Source organism: Delphinus delphis, chromosome 7 (assembly GCF_949987515.2).
Source record: "Delphinus delphis chromosome 7, mDelDel1.2, whole genome shotgun sequence".
Classification (NCBI taxonomy): Eukaryota; Metazoa; Chordata; class Mammalia; order Artiodactyla; family Delphinidae; genus Delphinus; species Delphinus delphis.
In genome coordinates this window covers 86,369,707-86,395,365 of record NC_082689.1, presented here as the reverse complement: position 1 = coordinate 86,395,365, position 25,659 = coordinate 86,369,707, and the positions used below count along the sequence as shown (strand labels likewise).

The window sequence follows — 25,659 nt, the reverse complement described above, 5'->3', positions numbered from 1 at the left end:
GTTATTATCAAGTCTGACCGCGTCTTTCTCACCATTCACTGTGTCCCTGTTGGAACAGATGCTGATGACCACATCTGTTGTGTTATTTAAAGTAGATCTTTAAGTCAAAATAAGGATGTGTGTGCGTTGCCTCATTTTGAGTTTGCTTAATGTTTCCAACCATGTTTTAGAAGTAAATGCCAAATGCTTTTTTGCTAAGTGCATTTTCCTTTTGATTTTAAACCTATGTGTATTTTAAAGGTCATTTAATCCACGCACTTCCAGTTTCTCTGGTCTTAAATCATCACTGTATTATTTTTTATACAAGAGATACTTAATGTCTCAAGAAGCTTTCAGAGACCTTTAAAACCCAAAGACATTTTTTTTCCCCAAGACCAGAATTTCTATTTTGTCGAAAATAAACAAGCTTGAAGAAAATCAAGATCTCAGCCTGTTCAATAGTCCAAAAGTTCGAATTTCAGAGGGGTTGGAACTTGGTGAAATGCATGTTCCCATTCCTAGCTCAATCCTCTTTTTTCCCTCTTAGCTTAGGCTGAAACACATGGAGGGGATATCCAGCAGAGGACTCTCCTCAGTGACATCTGTGTCTGGAGGAGTGTCCTGGCAATTGGCAACAGGATCTTCTCCCCACAGGGAATGAGAAGGGTCAGAACCCTAAATAATAATAATCTATTACAGATTTCAGGTTACCAAAAGTTAAAGAAAAGTATAATAGCAAACACAGCATTGCTACATGTCAAAAGCAAGGCTACTGTAATTTCCCCCCTTGGGGCATGTATTTTTCATATTCGTATGCATAATTATGCATATGAACTTAAATATATTTCCAGGGCTTCCCTGGTGGCACAGTGGTTAAGAATCCACCTGCCAGTGCAGGGGACATGGGTTCGAGCCCTGGTCAGGGAAGATCCCACATGCCGCAGAGCAACTAAGCTCACGTGCCATAACTATTGAGCCTGCGCTCTAGAGCCCGCGAGCCACAACTACTGAGCCTGTGTGCCACAACTACTGAGCCTGTGTGCCACAAATACTGGAGCCCGCATGCCTAGAGCCTGTGCTCTGCAACAAGAGAAGCCACCGCAGTGAGAAGCCCGCGCACCTCAACGAAGAGTAGCCCTCGCTCACTGCAACTAGAGAAAGCCCATGCGCGGCAACGAAGACCCAATGCAGCCAAAATTAAATAAAATTAAAAAATTTATAAAAATATATATATATATCCATATTCTATTCAAAACTCTTTTTCCAAATATGTACAATAAAATGAAATTAATTGATGGCAATGACTGCATTAAGATTCAAATCTAAAATACCTGATCACTGAAAGATTTGGGCTAGTAGTGGGTGCCTAGAGCAACAGACCTGGCTCCTGTAGAACATTCTTCTGGATTTAGAACAGTTTTTCCAATAAAGTTAAATCTGGGATTAGTGAGACATAAAAAATGTGCTGACAGAAACCCAGAGATGGTGCTTGAGACTTTGGAGAGAATCTTTACCCTGCTTCTTACTCTGTGGCCTAAGGCAAGTGACTTAAACAATTTGGGTGTCTTTTTCCTCATCTCAGAAGTAAGGGGCATTTGAGCTTCCCTGGTGGCGCAGTGGTTAAGAATCCTTCTGCCAATGCAGGGGACATGGGTTCGAGCCCTGGTCCGGGAAGACCCCACATGCTGCAGGGCAACTAAGCCCATGCGCCACAACTACTGAACCTGCGCTCTAGAGGCCGCAAGCCACAACTACTGAGCCCGCGTGCCACGACTACTGAAGCCTGTGCACCTAGAGCCCATGCTCTGTAACAAGAGAAGCCACTGCAGTGAGAAGCCCGCGCACCACGAGGAGTAGCCCCTGCTCGCCGCAACTAGAGAAAAGCCCATGCACAGCAACGAAGACCCAACGCGGCCAAAAATAAATAAATAAATAAATTTATTTTTTAAGAAAGTAAGGAGCATTTATTTTAGGTTCCCTCAAGTTCATTCCAGATTTAATATTTCATGTTTCCGTGACTCCAACATGAACTGCCCCCAAGAATGGGGTTATCTGATGGTCAAAAACAAGGAAAAGCTTGGCAACTTGATTACAATTAACTCATCTAGGAAAAGAAATAAAATATTCGGGATAATAATTGGATTTTGGCAGAAAGTAAATCTCCTATCACTATTTTTTAATGGAAAGAAGAGTTAATCTGAAGGTGTGACTGGAAAGCAGAAAGCAGTTTCATTTGTCACAGACCTGGGGACCATCGTCTCCATAAAGGACCGCACGTAGACTCCAAATAGACAACAAATAAAACAGCGTATATCCTGACCGCTTCAAGTGTCACAATGATATGGTTCTTTCTGGGTCTTTTCCTAGTTTTTTCTCCTTCTTTAGCAATGTATGTTATGAATTATGATTATTGCAATGGAGCCAAGTATTCACCGGCTCCAGCTAGATCTTTGTTTAGCAAGCATAAACTCACTGCCAGCTGCAAATTGCAGCTGTCTGTCAGCATTTGTGAGGACAAACCGCTCCACTATCCCGGATCACTTAGCTGTAGACTGCATACTGTGTCCTCAGTTCTGCTCAGCCCACCCTTTGCATTTTCAATACCCTTCCTGTGGGGGAGGGTCTCAGTGGTTTACAAGCACATTTTGGAGCAAATAGCTTGAAGCTTACATCAAAACGATGCCTCTACTAGAGGGTCCTATCCCAGCAAAACTATTTTGTGAGAGACTAACTGACTCTGGCCTGACGTTCCCTGATCTCCGATGTCCTGAAAAAGGCACAGGAGGCTGCCACGCTGACAACCAGCCGTTCTTCAGGACAGAGTGACCCCTGCAGAGAGTGCCAAGAGAATGGGCCCAAGGCCAGGAGCCTGTCTCAGAGCTAGGGAATGTGAGGGTTGAGAAGGCCGTGGCCAAGGGGCCAAGCCAGAGGAAGGACATGGTCCAGGGGGCTCAGTGAGGCCATTCTGCGGGGCCATAGCATGGACGAGCAGGAAGCAAGGCTCAATGGGACCCTTTTCTTGGGAGAAATCCTAGTCTCGAATGTTCAAGTAAACTTGGAACTCTGTCACTTAAGGAGGGGATTTGCACAATGATACAGTTTGCTTGTGTAGCATTTGCCAGCATTCTAAGCAAATTTTTTCCTTTAAATTTCCAGGCATGCTTAGACTGGGGAAGAAGCTGACAGCACCACAGCAGATTTAATTAAAGTATTTGTAGACTTAACCAAGTCTTCCCTGTTTTATCATCAGAGTAACTCGTGAGTTCTAAGGATCACTTTTTTAGAGGGTTGACAATTTTAGGAATATTCTGAGAATTATCCCAAGATCGAGGAATACCCTGCTTTCCCCAGGCATTTGCATACAGTAAACTCTGAGCTTTGTAGAGGGTGAAAACTAAGACTGAAGGTTCTTTAGGCCCTGGAATGCTCCTCGTACACTGCAGGAAGCATGAGATATGATCAGTCAGTACTTGGGGAAGGTATGCTTTTAGATTTTGTTTAATAATATTTTCAAATAAAAAAATAAATCTGGAATTCTTCCCACTCATGAGGGTATTATGAGAACTGTTCTTTGTTATGTAAGAGTGTTGTTTCAGTAAGAAATGTGCCCTCTTGGGAAGAAAGGCACAATGCAAATTCAAATTAGTAATGAAACTGTACAATGTGTAGCATATGGCCAAAGTTGGCCTGAGTCACTCATGGGAGAAAACATTCTAAGACTTGGGAAAAGTCACATCCCTGGTGTGTGTGTGTGTGTGTGTGTAGAGCTGTGTATGTTTGTGGACAGGGGAGCAATGACCCAACATAAACTCTTTCCCACAACTGAAACATACACACAATACTTAAAATAGTTTCATTCAGGGGTAGAAACCGTGAGAGTCACAGGATCATTAAACAATAGCAAAGCTCTGTTAGTCCATGATCTTTCCATATTCAAGAGGATTCTAAAATAAAAACAAGACTCTGCAAGAGATTGACATTTTCCAAAGGGATAGCAACTTACAGTACAAGAGCGTTTGGATTGCTAAGTGCCTTCCCTTCCCTCTTTGCTGCAGTTTGCTGCTTTGTTCATTGTGAAACCTTTTTGCTGGATGTGTTACATGCGATGAGCTTTGGTGTTAAAATAAACAGAGAGGAAGGCTGCAATAATGTATTTCAGTTAGGAAGAAGCACTTGAAAGAAATTGGTTTTGCTATACACATGATGTGAGCCAATCAATAGTGGTTTAGTCTGACAAGCACTGTCAATATCCATTGTCACAGTTCAGAAAGTCTTTAATGGATAGTTCTTCAAAACCCAATGATTTCAAGGCATGTTCAAAGTCTTGAAATACACTCTACCTGGCAGAAATTAATCACAGATAAACTCTTGGGGTTGTATACAAGTTTTTTTTTTTTTAACTGAGAGCCGAACAGCCATCAATTAAAATGGGTATGTATTAATATATATTAATCATATAAATTAATATAAACTTAATGTATGCAACAGCTAAAGGCATAATCTAATAATACCAGATACATAATAAATGACCAAGTATATGCTGATAAAATGAGAGGCACTGGGATGGAAGGTGAAGAGTGCACTTTTCATACCACCTGATCTGTTTACTTACTGATTATTACAACCATGATTGTGATACGGGGTAACTCTCATAACCTCACAGTTCATAACAATTGTTAGTTTTTATTGGATGCTTACTATACCCTAGATATTGTGCTGGTGTTTTGCATATATCGGGGTATTTACCTGCTATAACAATCCTTGGTAGGGATATTGTCAGTGCCATTTAACAGATGAGAAAATAGAGGCAAAAAGAACTTATACTGCTTAAATAAGATCTTACCACTGTTAAGTATCAGAGTTGAAATTCAAAATCCAAAACTGGTAGTATTCAAAAGAGAGAAAAAAATGCATGAGAGAGAACGGAACACACATTTTTGAAAAGGAACAGCATTAGCTGTTAGAAGGAGGCCACATATTAGTGGTTCTTATCTGCCTTCCCCTTAAATGCTGTCCCTGAACTTACTCCTATGAAGCAACTAGGAATAATACAAGCAGACTCTGTGGCTGGATATAGAGAAGAATGAGATTCCTGGTTGGGCTGAGAGAAGAACTAAGGAATCTGTAGACATGAATGTATGTGCTTTGAATGTATTGTGAATGTATTGTGGGCTAAGGGTGCATCATCTGTTTTTGAAAAAAGATTGCATGATGACAGGAATCAAGAACAAGGACTAAGAAATTGAGAGAACCGACTAGGTCACTAGGCATTTTGGCTTAAAAGGAAGCCCCAATAGCTCTATTTCTATATTCATTCTTGTCTTGCTACATTCAGCCACCTGGAGCATGGTGAGAGATCCTTGTATTCACCTTCTGCCCAGTAGCTGAAGAGCTCAATTTGTGTTTATGATGGTTATGGCTCTGTGCAGCCCAGAAGCCATCTTCAGCTGTTCTGACTGACAATCCAGAGAGTATTCAGCTGTCAACACTGTGGCTGTCCTGTGATTCACTAATCTCGCCTAAAGCAACTCATTTTCCCTTTTAGGTCTACAGTGACACACAGCACCTAGAGTAATTTTGTCAGCAGTTCACCTGAAGCAGATGATTTAAGACCTTAGGTCGGAAGCAGTTGACCACAGTGGGAGGCTACTGCCATCTCTCCATGTCCTTAGAACTTTGACAGCATTGCCAAACAGATAGAGAGGCAGGCAGTGGGGCCGGTTAGGCATGCCCAGGGGCTCCAAATCAAACAGCCCTGCATTTGATTTCTGGCTCGGCCACTATTGGCTACTTGGCTTAAGCTCTCTGAACCTCAGATTCCTAATCTGCAGAGTAGACAGCAATAAGAGAACCTACCACATTGAATAATCATGAGATATGACGTTCTTAGTACAGTTCCTTGTCACACTGGTAGTACTCTACAAACATTAGTCATTATTAATAATACATGTGATTTTAAGATGATCAGATTGACTGGTCAAAATGGAAATTGAGACTGCTTTAAAAGAATCAGTACTATATAGATTATTATATGTAATTATGTAGATGATTATATAATTATAATATTTAGATTGTGAGAAAAGTTAAATATATATATTTATTTAACTTTTCTCACAATCTAAATAAACAATTTATTCCACCACTTCCTCTTAAATATTGATTTTTTTGACTATATATTTTCCTGTCCTGTTTCAAATTTTATGTTTGAAAAATTAAGGATACACTGTAAAATATTCTTGATCACACATAGGGCCAAGAGTTTAGAGATTAAAGAAAAAGCTTCAGAGTTGTTATATATTTCTCCCCCCTATGCCTGCTGAGAATACAGTATCTGTACACACATTTTCACAAAGGTACAAATACATACACGTGCACAAAATACATAGTGATAGCTCTATTTATGTCTGTATGGAGAGAAGATTTTAATACCACCCACCCAATGCAAATACTGCTAAGCATGAGTCAGTATGTAAAGTAAGCATGGAAATTGGCTGGTGCTCTAAAATATGAATATTATTTCTTTCTCCAACTTGACTTTTTTTTTCCATAGAAATCTAAGTGTTAATTTCCTAGAATTTTGTCTTGCTTCTACCTCTATGGGGGGAATTGCCATGCCTACAATCCTATTGTTTTGTTTTTTCTTTATTTTGTTCTCTGTTTGTGGACTGATGTTCACATTCATCTGTAAGGCTCTTCTCATTTGATTTGGCCATGGCCTGTTTTCTATCACTACGAGAGAACCCATCCCTGTATTTAATATGCAGCCTTTCCTCATGGAAAACATGTTTCTACTTCATGGTGCCCTTTGTCTGGATTGGTGCCGTATGTTATTTTTTTCTTTCTTTCTTTTTTCTCCTTAGTAATTTTACTTTCAAAATCAGTTACTGCCTTAGCTCAGTAACCCCTTACTCTATTAGCAAATTTATCAAAGTTTTGAAATAGCTCTCAAGTGACAAAGTTTTACCAACACTACATTAAGTTGTAAGAAGCCAAGATAAAATATCTAGTCAATAGAAGATGTCTTGATGATCGGAATCTTTACATCTTATACTGTATCTGTATCTGATTCTGTTTCAGGAAGAAATATCATCATATGTCTCTACGTACACCATAGGTTTTTGCTATTTAGGTGTATTCTCTTTTTTTCTTCTTTCCTTTTTTTGTGAATATGTAGTATTTCCATAACCTTTGATGCCAAAATCTTTTGCAACTCTGGCTTATAGAAAGAAACCAGATAGACTAACAATTGAAAGAAAATTATATTTGTGATGAAATTACTCAATATTTGCAGTACAGTTTTGAAGTTGTCATCATCATCATCATAACCGTCCTGAAAGTTATTCTTTAAGTAACTCAGTGCTATGCTAAACACTGTAAAAAGAGTTTAAATATAATACCCTGACTCACATTATAGAAATGCATTATCAACACAGACACATCAAAGATACATCATGAGCAAAATTAAAATATTAGGTCAATACATGAAAAGACACTAAAGAATTTATACATTACTGGAAAAAGCAGTTAATGGCATTTCCATATGGCTGAGTTACAGGGGCCATGACAGTAAACTGCCAGCTCTTTATTGACACTGAAAATGTAAAAATGTGAGTAGATTTGTCTATTTAAACTAGATGATTTAGCCTAAAAGTAAACATATTTCATTGCATGAATTCTCACTCCTCTTTAAATGAGTAGATAGCATAGCTATGAATCATTGGCAAGAGAACGTTTTCATACCCTTCTGTTTCCAACTGATTATTTATTTTATATTTCTACAATGTCTAAGTGGGAATTAAGTGGTTAAAATAAAGCACTGCTGTTAAAACGCCCTGCATTCCCTCTTCCAATTATTTCCAGATTTAATCATGATTTGTGTTTCAAGTAAGTCACTTAAAGTTTCAATAACTTAGCTCCTCAGGGGATTGAAATTATGACTTCTGTTTACACTGAGCATGTGAAAAAAAAAGAGAGATTAAATGACCAACAGTACATTTCAGTACATTAAGTCCAGACTTACCCTTTCTGCCCACTCTGACATGGAGTTATGTGCAAAGTTTTTGAGCTCTAAAACCACACTCTGGAGAGAGCAAAGCAGTATTTATTACAGCCTAATGAATGAGCGCAAGCAGATATGCCCTGTAAAGGAATCAGGCAGGAGACTGGCAAGAAATTTAATAAACTTTATTTCTCTACTTCGGGTAAGGTGCTCTTGTTTTAGTAATTTAGAAAGTGGTACAACAGGGTAATTCCAAATACGAGAAGGTCATATTGGAAAATATGAAAGGAGACAATCAGCACTTTGTTATGTAATCCGTGTGATGGTTTGAGAAGTGTTTTCGAATCTCTGGGGATGAAGAGCCTGCTATAACCCTATTTTGTCATTTCTTTCTGGATTTCCCTCTCCAAACACTGCAGTGCGGTAAGATGAGTGCACTAAGCAACTGCCACCAGTTTTGCTCTGAACATCCTACCAGACTCTGTGTTGGGAGCTCTTAGCTGCTAATACAACTATCTATCTACACCTGATGTTGATCCCTATGTAAAACCCCATCAAAAAAGTGACAACAAGTAGCCTAGAAATTTGTTTGTAATAGCATTTCTGAAGGGTAATGACTCTGCTTTCCTTTAGCAACATTTCTGAAATGTTAGCTCTCCCAGCATTTCCAAATTTAAGAAAAATAATAATATTAACAACATGTAATTGTAACATGGGAATACCGCGAGAACAGCAGTTTGGCAGGAAAAGGGGATATTTCAAAATAAGGTCCATAGCAAGAAAAATTCTGGCAGATGCACAGTTCTGGATCATATTATCCAAACCGTTGGATTCTGGAAGATTTGAAGGTTTTTCTTTTGTGGTTCCCATCCCTTAATAGAATGGTAGTGGATATTCATCATCTAAATTGTGTTGCTTCCTCCTCCCATTACTAAAGTTGGGAAATAAATATACAAAGGGCATCCTTTACAATAAGCATTCCTACCTCTAGAGGTGGTTTTAACACCATAATGGCTGTGTCAGGTATAAAACTTGTGTTGGGCTAATGCCTTATTCTCATATGTAATGATATTTATTGAAGATCATCTTGAAAAGCCCAGGATCCTAACTCTTGTCTGGTGTGAGCAGCTTTAACACCAATTAAATCTCTCCACTGGTTAAGAATGGTGCTTAAAGCTAATGCCTTTGGCCTATGAGTGTGGAGACTTAAACTGCATATTGTTATTCAAAATTCTTACGCTTTGAAAAATAGTCTATTTGTTTGGGCTTGAAAGAAAAGATCACCCATCAGTGGAAAAAAAAAAGAGAAAGCATAAAGGAAATAAAAGTAAATTCTAGAATACCTGGAAAGCTAATCCAATTCAAGTTAACTTTTCGTGGAGGTGAAAATATGTAGAATTAGGAGTGATTCCTCTGTAAATCAGATTAAATGCTTTGGAATTTAAACCGCTATCTCTTCAGTCTCTTTTCATTTTTGAATAAAAAGTTTAAATGGGAACGGAAAAAAACTGCTCATTGGCTTAACATAAATCTTTAAATTGCAGTAAGCTTCACTCTCAAAAAGTAGTTGAATCTCTGAGGAAAGAGGAAAGGCTGAATTCTATTTTTCATAAATGATGGATTATTGTACCACACTGTGTATTTTCCAGTAAAGTGTCCTTTTATTTGCACTGTGTGATTACAAGTTTCTAAAAGTATGTGTGGGGTCACTTGGGTGCTGTGGGAAAGTGGAAGGAACACTGTTCTGTTAAAATCAGTAGTGAAATCAGAAGCAAACTATGTCCTGATTACCATAGGCATGTGTTTAAATTTTGCTTTCCTTAATTGGTTATGTTGTATTTACTTAAAATGAACAATTTGGCAAGTTTTTCTCCCTTGACAACAGAAAAGCGTAAACTGTTTTATAAGTTTGGCTGTTAAAATCAGATTTGTAAACCACAATATTCAAAGAGTTTTATTGCTGTTTACAGGGGTCCAGTGATGGACTTTGCTTTATAACCATGTGCTTTTTACATTTTTAGTTTGTATTTACAGCACTTTCAAGTTATTTGGTTAATAAAAATTATGCCATATATTATAGTCATCTATTGACTTTAACTTCTGCGGATCTCTTCTTAGAACAAAGTGAGCAGAATGAATGATGGCAAAGGCCTGGCAATTTGACTTGTCATCTGAGGACGATTATTTATGGCATCAGGAAATGGAAGTTGACACTCTAGTCTGTCTCCAGGAAAGTCATCATTAGAGGCAACTTCGGATAGTTTGGCTATGTTAAAAACTGTGTAATTATATTCAAGACTCTGCTAGTTTCTCAGAATGTATGAGAAAGAAACAAGCTAAAACATTTTAAAATACACTTTCATTTTTCTTGAAAAACCAGTGTACCTTACATACATTTCTCACATGTGGAGGCAGAAGTTGGTATTGAAAACAATATATATATATACACTATATAATTACTTCCATAATCTCACATTTATGCCACATGTATGTATTTTAATTTAAAAAGTACTTTTTAATCATATCATATTTACTAGTCCCTAACTGGCCAAAAAAATACCTCTTTTGGCCCTTAATTTCTTGACATTCTATCATGGAAAATGACAAGATTTTGAGGTGAGACTAGACATAGAAAATGGTAACCTGTGAAAATTTAGATTGATTATTCCATATCATTTCAAAGGCAGACAGACTTGAGACCAGAATTACTGAGGTAGATTCTTCCTGAAGGATAAGTGTTCCTTTAGCTCCCAGTACTAGAACCCAGAGCCATGGGGCTTTGATACAGCTATCAATTGGAGCACATTATATATGACTGGACCCAGATGAAAGTTGATAGGATAGCATATAAGCACAGTATATTAAGACACTCAGAATGACTCATCCAATCATACAGTTTTGAATCAGTTAATGCCTGACATTCATGGTCCTGTAAAAGCAACTATGGCTTGCATGGGTTTTCAAGGCACTTGCTATTTCTCCAAAATGACCTGAGGTCTGTTCCTCCTCTAAGAACCCTTAGTCTCTTATACTTCAAACTCCTTATCATGATGTATTATTACTACATAGACCGTATGCATTTCTATCCACAACAGTTAAATCCAGCACTGCCATGTATTCAGTAGGTGGTCAATGTGTGTGTGTGTGTGTGTGTGTGTCTGTGTGTCTGTGTGCGTGTATCACCTAGCAGCACTGTCCAAAAATATCTGAGCTATGTGTGTAATTTAAAATCTTCTCATAGCCACATTTTTTAAAGTAACAAGTTTTAATAATATATTAATTTTAACAATATATTTTTTAACAAAAATATCCAAAACATTATTATTTCAACCTACGGCACAAGCTGCATTTCAAGTACTCAATAGCCCTGAGTGACTAGTGGCTACCATATTGGACAACACAGGTCTAAAGCAGTGCTCCTCAAACCATTTTATGTTCAAATGCACAAAAAAAATGATAATATTTGCATAGCCCACTGGAACAAATAAATAAGACTGCTCATAGCCAACAACAATTTCCCAGGGGCTCAGGTTGCCTTGGTCCTGCTCAATTACACAGAGTGCTGAGGGCATCCGTAAATCTCACTCTATATAACCATCCTGTCAGGTATAATAGTTGGGACGCTCTGGTCTACAGCAGTGCTTCCCAACCTTTTCAAGTGATAGACCCATTGACCACACTCACATGAGAGTGGTTGTACTTGTATAAACAGCTCATTTAATTAACAGATAGCAGATAGATAGACAATAGATAGATGATAGATCAGATATGTATGTTTTACATATATATTTTTATATACATGCTACTTATAGAGAGATATATTATTAAAATAATAGGGTTTTTTTTTTTTTTTTTTGCTTTTCACTGTTGCTTTACATTTTGTCAGCGTGGGAGTAGCCCTTCCACCACCAATAAACAAGAACTGAAGCAGGTCCTATAACTTGTCCCTTCAGTTTAAGGGAATGATTCTCAGCAGGGAGCACTTTTCCCCCCTCTCACCCCAGAAGACAGTTAGCAATGTCTGGAGACATTTTTGATTGTCACACCTGAGGAGAGTGTACTACTGACGTATTGTGGGTAGAGGCCAGGGAGGCTTCTCAACATCCTTATCCTGTACAGAGCAACTCCCTGCAAAAAAGAATTTTTGGGCCTAGAATATCAATAGTACTAAGATTGAGAACCTTACTTTGAGGTAATAGAAGATATTATGGTCTTATAAGTAGCAAGTACTGTCTCAACTCAGTATTTAATAGTGTATAACCCCATGTGATAATCAAAATTTTGAACTTAAGTTAAAATTAAAACTCCACTCTACACTTAGCTAGGAGGGGGGCAGGATGTCTTCCTCTTCTTTTCCTTAGCCTAACACTTCACTCCAACTCCCCATTTTGCTAACGCAAGTTTATAACTACTTTGTGGTCAAAGCTAGAGGAAGGAGGTTGCAAAAATGTCCTTATTTGACCAGTTATAAGAAAGCTTCTCACACTCTAGGCCTGGCAGAATTTTTAAAGCATACACTCTCCCTTAGGCACTTTTGCGGGTTCCTTGGAGACCCCACTGGGAAAATTTGACTTCAGATCCTCTAATTCAGGCAATTTATTTTCTTCCAGCTGCAGCTCCCTCCTAAGTCTCTCTCTTTTCTCTTCTGAGTTCCTCAGGAGAGGATAGAATGACTCAAGTGAAGCTCCCCTACAGCTGTAACTTAGTAAAGTGTTTTGCACCCAATAGCTACTTAAAAAATTTTAGTTGATTAAAACCATTCTACTTGAAATGACTACGTGAGCTCCTGATATTTCTGTTTTCCTTCCCCTTCCATTCTTTCACCAATACTCCAATACATTAGAATACCAGATAAAAATCCTATGAGACTGGTCCCATATCCAAACTGGACCTTGGACAAGTTACTTAGCTTGACTCTCTGACTTAGCTTCTTCATCTCTAAAATGGATGAATTAGTTTATATATACTTCAAAAGGTCATTTGAGATTTGATTCAACAGATATTGACTAAACACTTACTAATTCTAAACAGTGTTTGAGGTATTAGGGACACATTAGTGAACAACATTTGTAAAAGTAGATGAAAATCCCTGCCTACATGTAGCTTACATTGCAGTAGAATTAGGTTAAATCATGTTAGGTGCTTAGGAGAATATCAAGCATAAATTACGGTGTCAGTACATTTTAGTCATATTATTATTAACCCAACTGAATGATTGGCTTATTCTAAAATATGATTTGAGAGGAAAAGAACCTTTATGTTCCTCCTTAAGTGCCCCAAATCCTCACATGACGTCAGTAATTAGATTAAGACAGTGAAGGACCCACTTACGATCTGTATCTCAGGTCATACAGATAATAAATTCCTATCATTTCAGGAATTATTAATGATAAGAATCATTGTTAACAAGTTAGTTAATAAAGTCATTAATAATAAGATAACTTGAATGTATTTAGACTCCATGCTTAATGAAGGTACAGACCTTAAGTGTTACGTTCATCATTGAATTCACAGCGTTTAGCATGGGATGTGATAATCAGTAGACATTCAGCAAATATTTGCTTAGGAAATGAATTTGATGCACACCTAACTTTGAAGATAACAGTGAGGCTAGGAAACTGAGGATGGGGGACTGATGAAGACATGGCAAAAGTTTGAGGCAATATGTGTTACAGAATTTCACCTAGAGGTAATTTCACACACATAAGAAGAGTAAGAAATATCTGCTTTCTGAAAAAGAAATCACTTTGGGTTAACTTGATAAAGAAAATTGATGAAATTATTTGGGCAAGCAGGATCTTTGAAAATGCCTACATTTCCTACAGGCAGTATATAATCACAATTAATTGAAATTAACCAGAGCTTTTTTTTTTTTTTTTTTTTTTTTTTTGCGGTATGCGGGCCTCTCACTGCTGTGGCCTCTCCCATTGCGGAGCACAGGCTCCGGACGCGCAGGCTCAGCGGCCATGGCTCACGGGCTCAGCCGCTCCGCGGCATGTGGGGTCTTCCCAGACCAGGGCACGAACCCGTTTCCCCTGCATTGGCAGGCGGACTCTCAACCACTGCGCCACCAGGGAAGCCCAACCAGAGCTTTTTTATCTCTAAGTTAGATTAACTTTTCTACAATTTTGTGTATGGATACAGTTAGGTGGAATTATACAGATAAAGATTATTGTGGTAAATATGAGGAAATGAATGTGAGATAAATTGTGAAAATATGGAGCTAACCACATTCTCATTACACATGCATGTTGCAACAGAGCTAATATTTTCATATGGACAAATTTTTACTCCTATGCCCTGTCTAAACAGAAGGGCCTGAGCTATTAATTCAGGTAGTTGTCCCATAACTACTGTTTTCTATTCATATTTGCATAAAGTAATAATCATAAAGGAAAAATTTACTGAAAGCCTCTTTTTTTTAAATCTCCAGTGTTCAGACTGCATCATAGTGCTTCTGATACAAGCGACAAAAACCGAGTTAAGAGCAGATTAAAGAAGTTTATTACCCGAAGACCTTCCCTGAAAACTCTGCAAGAAAAAGGACTTATTAAAGGTATAGAACATTTTATACTTTTACTGTAACAGTGATAAATAAATGTGCCTCTGTGTCCATAGTTATTCAGCTCTAAAGGAGTATTAAGATATTTTAGTCTTTTTAGGTTGCTTATTAAATGTTCTGCTCTATAACAGAGGAAAAAATAGTTGTCCAGAAAACTAATCCTGAGAAAATAAAGGTTGTATCAGAGGATCATTGAAAAAAAACACCTAGTGTTGCCCTCAGAGGATCTGGGCTCTGGACCAGCAGCCGAGAAGAAATATCCTAGTAGCCCATCAGAATGATCCCATGTCCCCACATGCCTGGACAATCCTAGTTATACCTGTCGTCCCAGAATACTTAGTAACAGCAGCCCTCTTCATTCTCAGATGAATCTTGATTTGTCCTGTAAGTTGTCTGATCATGTAGTCATAGTCTGAAGTAAGTGCGAGGAAGAAAGTGCTAGGAGGAAAGTCCAAGATAAACTAGTGTCATGAAAACTTACAGATTTGAGAGCTGGAGAACCTAGAACTCAATCTAAACTGAAATAAGCAGGTACTTTTGCAAATATATCTAAAGTATATAAAATATCCTAGACCAGCCCAGCCACCAGAATAAAAAAACACTCTGGCAAGAGACTGTAATTGGAATTCAGACCTTGGTTCTACCACTCACTAATATGGACATTGAACAAGTTATGATCTCTGAGCCTCAGATACCTCTTCTGTTAAATGGGTATACTTATACCCACCACCGAGAGGACCACTAAAACAAATAAATGAGATGATCCATTTAAAGGATTTAACAGAGTTTCTGGAACATAATTATTCAAGAAATGTCCTCTGCTATTATTAATGCCATTATTATTCATTACTGTCGTTATGACCAGTAGTGTACCAGATAGATGAAAGGATGGATGGACAGATAAAACCAGTGATGTAGATTTCTATCACTGGAAATCATCACTTAGATCACACAGGCAAGTATATTATTTTCCTAAGAAGAAAACATGCATCAAGTCCATTATTCTCTCTGGTTTTCAAATTTTCTAACTGATGCATATATTTTGAAAGTTAAATACAAGAAAGAATTTGAAAAGAATTTGGGCTAAAATAAAGTCCTAAAATAAACTTTGAGAACAAAGTTGAAAGACTGATCCTTATAGAAATCAAAAAAGTGATTTAATATGCAATTATTTCTCAGGAACAGGACGAAGCAGATAATATTTTCAGCACTACTTAGAATGAGAATTATTTCAATAGTTTAGAGTAACTGTTTGACCTATCAATTTCAGTCCATTTTAAAAGAGGTGAACATATCACAAAAATCATCTAGCATTCTGAACCAATTGTGAAAGGTGAACTTTTATGCAGCATGAACATACCTATCACTAATAGAATGGAAAATTCTTAGAATGTAAGCATTTGCAAGTAGAACTAGAACGTGCTTTAAATCAGTCTTAGCTCAGACTTTTACTGTCTGAAGTGTCCTTTTCAGTGGACAGCATTTGGTCCTCTACAGATCCAACTTCATATAGTAATACAGTAGTACCTTCAATTCTGCCTTCGAATTTATCCCCTAGATTAAAAGTTTCTTAGAAAGGATTCAGTAGCATGTTACCTGCCATCCTGACAAAATATAAAACCAGATAAGTAGCCCAAACAATCCCAATCTGACATAAAGTCCAAATTTTTCATGACTGTGGCAAAATAAAAGGGGTTTTAATTCAGTGGCACAGTCTGGCCCCAGTCAAAATGCTAAAGAATTAATAACCATAGTGCTCTAGAATTGGTCTCAGAAAGCGGCAGAGAAACCGGATGCCTGATGCAGTTTTCATACTGATGTAATGGAACCACCGAACACACTCCAATGATACATTTCCTATCTTAGAGCTCCATTACATTTTCACCATAGCTGACCAATGAGTCAGTATTCATTAGTAGGGCTATGGAAAATCTATGTGAAATTCCAATTTGATAAGCTTCCATTGTTGTCTTCAGTGGAATTTTCTTCCAAATACAGTTCAAGTTATGCAAATATAGTCACTTCTTGGGCTTGTTTCAGTTTTAACTGTGAATTTTTTGTAAGGCTTCTTCTGAGACTTTTTTTTTTAACCGAGTAGAAAGGATTAAACCAATTTTTAAAAAACTCAGGCCTAGTCAAATTTAGTACTTTAAGTCCATTTTCTTAGCATATCTAAGGCAAAGACTTAGAAAAAACCAATGAAATCAGTGTTTCTGATTGGTTATGAAAACTCACATAACATAAATTAATGATTAACAGTTAAATATTTAATTTCTCCAAGTAAAATGACTTAACTCTTTCAAGAGAAGAATTATTTAGAAAGAGGGATAATGCCTTTAAATTTATTCTGCAGTGCATTTAACCAAAGAATATATATCAAATTCTTTAAACTGTCTAATTTTCCACATGTGGAATAAAGGCCTCCATTACCAAGGTTTGGGAAAGCTTTGGTAGTTTGCATCTTACAAGTGTGCTTCCTGATACCTGGGGGGTGGGGGGGGGGCTTGACAAGGCCACAGACACTTTTCAAAGTGTTTACTCTTTTATGTAGTGTTCCCAACAGACTGAGAGGCCTGAGTTTTGAATTCAGCCAGCCTTTATTGAGCCCTCACTGTGGGGCAAGAAAGGCTGTGTTTTATGGACTTTAAATGCCCAGCAGAACCATATTCACAAAGTACTTTATGTGAAAAGAAAATTGTCCCAGTATCACACAGTCTAAGCTCAGTCACAAAGCCTTTCTTCAAAACCTGTTTTTAGGACTCACGGAGACCTAGCCAATATGTGATTTCTTTGGCCAGGTTTTGGATCTGGAAACAGTCTCTTGATGGGGCTGCATTTTCTGATTTCTTTAATATGACTAATGAGAAGGGTACATTGTGATGCCAAAAAGGGGCCATCAGATAATTCTGAATGATCACCCAGTGGAAGGAAATCGTAATAGCTCAGGTGGGCGTTGCAATCATTGTGCCATTGCAGGGGTAGCTTCTGAAAAGCTTTCAATTTCTCCAAGTGCTTTCACATTTGCCAAGGGAATGGCAAGAGCTTTTTGAAAGTATGAGTTTATTACATTGAGCCTCTCATAGAAAACAAAACTCCAATCAGTATAATATGTAAATTATAGGGAAGAGGGTACATTTTAGGGTGGTAGGTGTGCTTATACATGTCCTCTACTTGCTTTTGGAACTGAGATTATAGCTCTTTAGCGTCAACCAAACTACCTTATGTAATCTTTCAAATGGCAGCATTGACATCCAAGAACAGAAAGCACTTGGCAGTGCAATTTTTAGAAAAGACAACAATTGGTTGGTTTTTTAGGAGCAACTAGTGTTTCCTTATATCAAAATGATAGAGTTAGAAAGTACTGTATATTTAGAAAGTGGTTTCTTTCATCTTTGTATGGACAAAACCATACTGGATGATATTAGCAGAAATTGAGAGTAATGCTACACTACTTGTATTTTTTACTCAGTATATTGTAGAGGAAACAACCAGTTTGAGGATGAAATAGTATGCCTCCAGGATTTATGATGAAAAGCAGTGTTTTCCTGCCTTACCCCAGTTTTCCTTCTTGCAGGGCACCGTTTGGAATGGTTTCTGTTCGCAGCCCTTCTGGTGGCTGCCTCCCTATCTTGTGTTATTGTTATTTGGGGTATAGATTTTTGTCAATATCTTGCTTATCTGTAATGTTTTAATATCTTTATTTATAAAGCTTAGACATTACCTCAGATTTATTTTACAATGAATCTGACTTAATTAAACTAGACTCTATCTACCTGGCCCTCTCTTCCCCAAATACTCAAATATAGCCGGTCTTGCTGTTACTGTTGGCTTCCTCTGAAACATCCAACATACTTGAACCTCTATTTATTGTTCTATTAACCATAGAAAATTGAGACTTAATGCATCCATTGGCAAGATGAGAAGCATAGTGTCCTTTGCCCTTTCATCTCCTCTGCCTTTGCTATTGAGTCTTCTATGTTTTGAAATTTTATATTATTTCACTGGTTTCTGTAATTATGACTTATTTATAGGTTGACTCTAAAAGCAGAAAACCAAAAAAACAGCTTTCGTATGATTATGATTAGGTAAGGCTGCTTACTGCAGCACCTAGTACTAGACTTCCTTCCCTTTTCTTACAATATCATGACCCTGTGACTCTCAAAGAGAAATGCACCTTGATCCTGGTGAAAAAGATTCTCCTTTCTTTTACATTTGAAGGTTATATTAGTAAGTTTATGTTGTTTCACAACCACAATCAAGTCTTCTATTTCCCACCCCCCCCACCCCGCCCCCCGCATATTTTGAATCTAAATGTGAAAAAAACAGTCACTTAGTCATGAGCATTTACTTCATATTTATCATGTAAATATTATGGAATTTTTCCCCAGGTAATTTGCCAGATTGGATTAATTTATCCATGGGTCCAATGCTATGCCGTATCGGCCACACATATTATAATGTTCTTATTTTTAAAGCTTATGCTTCATCATTCGCTTATAATCATGCTATTGTTTAGTTTGATATATTTTTGGATTGTGAATTTCTTGTACAGATGTTTTTTTTCCTCCAGAGTTTTATTTTTTATTGCTTTCTGAGCCTTTACATCCTCAAAGGCTTTAATCCTCTCAATTAAACATTCTATATACTTTAGTCTGTGACTCCCTGGTTTTTACCCCAGGATGTTTTCTAAAGTCCTTCCACCATCCTACTTCATTTGTATTGGTTGCTTTCCAGACTTCACATTTATCACCCTGTGATTTCCTTTCACTGATCTTCTGAGTTGTATTCACTGTCTTCTGAATCACATGCCTTTTCTTTCTTGCTTTAATTTCTTCTATTTCTATGTAACTCCAGTGACTCATTTAGGAAACATGAGAACTTGACTGCCTAAAAATATCTTCAGGATGCAGGCACACTTAATCAATAGTTTAGTTGGGCATAAAATCCCATTGCCTCTAGAATACAGAGTTGCAGCTTCCATTCTTACTCTTGTTACTTTGAATTTTTTTTTCTTTCAGAATCATTGAGGGTTTTTTTTTGTTTTTTGGGTTTTGTTTGTCTTTGAGATTCTGTAATCGAGATAATGTATATTGGCAGAATTTTTAAAATTTATTCTGCTTGGCACTCAACTTGAGGAACAGTGACTCTTTGGCTCTGGAATTTTTTCTCTTTATTATTATGTTAATAAGTTTCTCCCATCAGTTTTCTCTGTTTCCTGTTTTGTGATCTTTATGATGTGAGTGTTAGATCATCAGGATTGATTTTTCTCATGTTCTGAAAGAATTCTCAGTTTGATCCCCCCTTTTTTTAAAAAAAATTTTCATTTATTTATTTATTTATTTATGGCTGTGTTGGGTCTTCATTGCTGCATGCAGGATTTCTCTAGTTGCGGTGAACGAGGACTCCTCTTTGTTGCAGTGCGCGGGCTTCTCATTGCGGTGGCTTCTCTTGTTGCGGAGCACGGGCTCTAGGTGCGTGGGCTTCAGTAGTTGTGGCACATGGGCTCAGTAGTTGTGGCTCACGGGCTCTAGAGCACAGGCTCAGTAGTTGTGGCACACAGGCTTAGTTGCTCCTTGGCATGTGGGATCTTCCCGGACCAGGGCTCGAACCCGTGTCCCCTGCATTGGCAGGAGGATGCTTAACCTTTGTGCCACCAGGGAAGCGCCCCCCTCCACCTTTATATTAATTTATTTTTACTTAAGCAATTATATTTTCAATTTTCTAGATGTCTTTCTTATTCTCTGTTCTTTCTTGCATACCTCACTCCCTCACATGCTGTGAGGGCAAAAATTTTGTTTGACCATGCTACTCCCATTCCCAATAGTGAGGATGGCACTTAGCACTCAATAAACATTAATTAATTGAATAAGTGAGAAAACAGAAAATAGATTTTATATATATATATATATATATATATATATATAGTGTGTGTGTGTGTGTGTGTGTGTGGTACGTGGGGCTCTCACTGTTGTGGCCTCTCCCGTTGCACAGCACAGGCTCCGAACGCACAGGCTCAGCAGCCATGGCTCACGGGCCCAGCCACTCCGCGGCATGTGGGATGTTCCCGGACCGGGGCACGAACCCACATCCCCTGCATCAGCAGGTGGACTCTCAACCACTGTGCCACCAGGGAAGCCCAATAGATTATATTTTTTTCTAACTTACCTAAGGATATAAATTAAAATTTGTTGTTTTGTACTTTTAGGTTTTTTTATTTTAAATTTTCTCTACTTTGAATCATCAATTTCATCTGGTTCCTTTCGTTCATATATTTTTCTCATTCTATTTCCATCATATTAGTGACTTGACTCAAATATCTGGTGGGCTGTGGTTGTCCATTCTTATTACAGAATGAGGCTCCAACAAGATAAGCTGGAACTCTGCATACATGGGTAGAGGTAGCTTGTCAATGATATGTTTTTGCTGGACTATAGGGACTACCACATCTGCCTCAAATATCAAATATTTCCATTGGATACAGTATGTCTTATATACTCTGGATAAACTGAATCAGTCTTTATAGAATTTTTTGTGGTGATAGAAAATTTTCAACTCTATTTTACAATTAAGAAAACTGAATTTATTTGAAAGTAGAGCAGCTTTAGAATGTGACTAATCTAAGCTTAAAGGTAGATCCTGTCATTTACCAGCTATATAATTTAATATTTGGTTATCGACTTCTTGATATACAAAATTTATATCATAAAACTTAAATGAAATGATATATGTAAAGAATCTCACACAGTGCCCATTAACCATTAGATAACCATTATCTTAACCATTCAGCAACTCCCTCCCTCCCTTCCTTCCTTCTGTCTTTGCTTCCTTGTTTTCATCTTTCTTTCCTTTCTTTCCTGCTTCTTTCTTTTCTTAATTATGTTTATGGAGGAAATCATGGCCAAGATGACCCTAGGAAACCATTCTCCCAAGTATTCTTTTAGTGTATGAGAAATCAATCCAAACAAGTGTCAAGGAAAGGCAGCAGTAACTCATTTACTTTAAGGAAAGTATAAAGATCATTCGCAGTTGGCTCATGTTTATCTTTTTTGGTAATTTTTATCATGGTGCTCTTTATACACAAATGGGCATGAGCTCATTTTCTTTCCTATCTACACCCATTTACATGGTGTCATCTAATTGCTAGAATGTTTAATAATTACCCACACAACTAATTATTTAAGGTTTTTGTCATATGAGAAAATAATGTCTTTTAAATCACAGTACTTTTGTAAAAGATGTCAATTATATTGAGAAGTAAAGAAAGCTTTGCTATCCAAGTTTCAGATACAAGTTGTCAGCCCTAAAGGTCCAACAGTTATGTTTATGAATAGCAAAATCGTTAAGAGGAAAGTATTTTTAAAATAATTTGTTAGAACTAATGTATGACAAAGTAACCTACCTGTCACATCATTAATTTAAGCAAAAAATATATGTGCAACACTGCAATATACCTTTGAGTAGAGGTATGCTCCAACTTGCCACTTTATCAGTGTTAGTCTAAGAATAATTATATTTGAATTTATATACTGGGGCATGGGTCTATCATTGCTGGGGCCTGAAATACTCTCACAACTTCCACAATATGCATTAATGTGCTTAAAAATATCTTGTAAATCTTCTTTTCTTTAAACTTCTTTATGGTTCATAATTGAACTGTGATCCTTACGTGTGAGCTGTGTCATGATTTAATATTAGCCAAAATTAATAGCCAACCTTAAGCTGCTTTATCTTGGCCTATAAGCTTCCTGGTTCCTCTGCATTTAGAGTTCCCAGGCAATTTCTGTTATTTAAAGGCTCTTGGGAGCTAATGTGTTGGTAACAGAGTACCACATAGATAGCTTTTGTTCAATAATAAAATACAGGTCACCATGAAAGGTGACAAATGTTGAGAAAAAAGTGCACCTGGGTAGCAGGTTAAGCCCATGTCTTTTAAAAGCTTGTTATCCAAGGAGGAAATGATCCTGATATTATGAGATATTAAAATCAAAATAACTTTAGAACAACAGGAGAAAAATGAGGTCCAGAAATGGGAGTGAATTAGGTAAGCAGGAAAAGAATGAGCCAGAATAATAAATTGGTTTCCCTGAGGTTCAAGAACTTATTTTCTTATGGAGGGAGACCTTTTCACACAGGATTAGTTAGAATATATTATTTGAGATGGTGACTTAAATATACTTGATTTTTAGTACCTACAAAATGGTTTTACCAGTAATTTCCTGGTATAACCTACTATATTTTATATACTATATATATTTTGTATATCTGCAAATAATATTTTCTATTATTTTTTCTTCCTTTAAATTATATTACTTTCCCTTTGAGTAAAGTTCTCAAGATCTTTGTCCTTTTTTAGGTAAAAGAAAGTTCCAGATAATAGGCTTTAGCCTTAAAGCTTGACTGGATTCCTGGTAACAGGCATGCTAAATGCTGAGAATATAAAATGAATAAGACCCAGTTGATTTGAAACTGGTATATTGGTATTTTGTTGTTAGCCAATTGCCTCTAAAACCCATGTTAATTCTTGCCCTGGCAGTAGATGCTGGTTTTATTCATTCCATGGACTATCTATCATTAAAAAATTGTCCAGAGTTTTGGCATGCCCTACAGGATTAGTCTAATCCTAGTGCCAGTTCAAAATACTGTCTTTAAGCCTTCCAGGTAAAGGACTGACAAGTTTCCTTAAAATAAGAAGAAATCAGCATGAGTGCCAGTAAGGAAACAGTAACAGGTAGAGACAGGTTTTGTTTCATCATAAACCATGTTTTAAGCATGCTCTAACTCAAATTGTGTGTGTGTGTGTGTGTGTGTGTGTGTAGACTGTATAAAGGCTAGGAAACCTCCCCTCCCCATCCCTGACATTGCACCAGCCCAAGTTTATATGCTCTCTGAAGCATATCCTCAACTAGTTGCAGATGACCAAAAGTCAGGCCAATGTGATATTTCCTTCCTGTGCCAGGAGGCTGCTGCACTGCCCTCTGGAGAGGTGGTCTATGACCCGTTCAATCCTCTAATCACATCCTAAATCTTTCCTCCATGAAACCACCTGAAGAGAAGAAAAAGATGCAGGGCTCTCCTCAGTGTTCACAAGAATCCCCTTTTTAAAGGTTACATTTATTATTGATACCCTGCTGTTTTCCAGCAGGTGTTCTCGTACCACATAGTTCCCTCATGACTCCTAAACCCAGCTCACAGACAGTGGAAGATTCTTCAGCTTAATTCTCGTTAGCTTTTCAGGGCCTCGGTAGACTATACGAACTGTATCCAAAGCCAGTGCTGGCGCTTCACTTTCTCCTTTGTCGTTTTTATAATTCTACTGCTTATACAAAGTACTAGCCGTTGATTTCTTTTTGTGGTGAGGTGGATAATTGAGGGAGCAGAAAGCAGAATTTCTTCCTGACCTGCAGACTGATAATCTGAACAAATGTGTGAATAAATGCTTCATTTGTAGTGAGATGAATTGAATTTTTCATAGTGCTTATTCATGCTATGATTGGGATTTGAGAGTCCACATTACATGTATGTTGAATGTGTTTCTAAAGATGGTACATATCAGAGCTCTCCCAACCTGCATCTCCTCATCAGGGTCCACATTCAGCAGACGTGTGGGCTGCTACAAGTACAGGAAATATTAATATCAACAATTCATTTTGACATATCCTAAGATTAAGAGAGTGTTCTTTTATAATATTTCCTTTAGCATCACTGACAGTCTGGCCTACAAATCTTTCCCCGCAAATTCATTTCTATTATAAATCAGCAATGTTCCACAAATTCCCAACATAAAGAAAAAAATAACTGTATCATTTTATTTGGGGGAGGGGCAAATTTTGTTCAGTATAAAAATATCTCTTTTGACTTGTTACCCTATCTGATTATAGACATTGAAATTTGACCAGCCTCTGTAAAATTTAGTCATCAAAAAAATAACTCTGTGTGGCAAAAGTGCTATTCCAGCATATTCTATTTTCCTCTGTGGGGAAGAGGCAAGAGGCCGTATCAGAATTTGGATATTCATAATTGTATATTCACACTCCAATTCATAATTGGAGTGTCAGTATTAGTCAAATTGCAATAAGGAGAGGTATATCTCCCAACTTCCCTTTGAAATTGACTATGTAGCTCTAAGTGTGTTTTATCAAAGCATTTTCTGGGGCAACAGATCTGAAAACATAAACTTTATGTAGCATTGTTCCTCCTTAGATATTTCTCTTTAATATGTCCTTTCTTTTTGAAGATAAAATAAAAGTACATAAAAGAGTTCTGGGAATAGGCAGCTATATGTCATAAACACCCTTCACTCCCCCTCACGCAAGGCCCCCAGAGCTCCTGAAATTTGGAAATAATTTGATTGAAGTGATGACTGCCTTGATCTTGTTTGAATACTCCTCCTTCTTCATTGTCTTTTCTCTATGGGAGGCAGCAATCCTGTCATGGAGTCATTCCTGGGAGAGAAAGAGGTATTTCAAGCAACCATATTTTCCAAACACAAAATTGAGACACATGGCCTGACAGTGACATAATATTTGAAGTGGAGACTGTGCTCAAAGATCCAGAACATATGGTTGAAAGAGTTTTCTTATAAAAAGCAACTATTAAGACACTCTCTAGATTCTTATTCACAAAAGGCACATTCCTCCATCCCTTTTATTCTTGTGTAAAAATATTACCCAAACATGGGAAGACTGACCAGTTTTCCCTCAAACACGTTGCCTTGGCAGTGCAAGAAGCACCCTGTTGACTAGAAAGTTAACTGCACAGCCATCAAGGAAGCAATGCAAACCAGACTGCCAAACATATTATGAATATATTGCTCTTCTTAAAAATGCTAGTTGGTTTTTCATACTGGAGTATTGACTAACTGTCTGTGTTTGATGAATGGTTTACCAGCCTGATGTCGACTTATGGTTAGAGCTTAACTTGTTAGTTCTGCTTTTGCAGCCAATTCAGAATAACTACAGATGCCTTGAGATATTAAAATTGACTGCTCAAATGGACTCAGTGTGGGAGTTTCATTGGTTTTAAATTGATAACAGCTGAAAGAGTGAGTGATTAAAGTGTACATGGGCATAGGACACAGCTCTTTCACAGGAACTCTTGTGAACAAACTCCCTTAGTGTGG

General features: G+C 37.4%; 1 protein-coding gene across 2 annotated transcripts in view; it reads left to right on the top strand.

Annotated features, from left to right (window-relative positions):
- The window catches only part of ARHGAP15 (Rho GTPase activating protein 15), a 621,121-nt gene that overhangs the window by 352,241 nt on the left and 243,221 nt on the right, over nucleotides 1–25,659 (top strand). For both annotated transcript variants that reach the window (XM_060015714.1, XM_060015716.1), the window contains one exon: nucleotides 14,412–14,534. In XM_060015714.1, coding sequence (XP_059871697.1) covers nucleotides 14,412–14,534 — 123 coding nt within the window. The remainder of the gene's footprint in view (nucleotides 1–14,411; nucleotides 14,535–25,659) is intronic.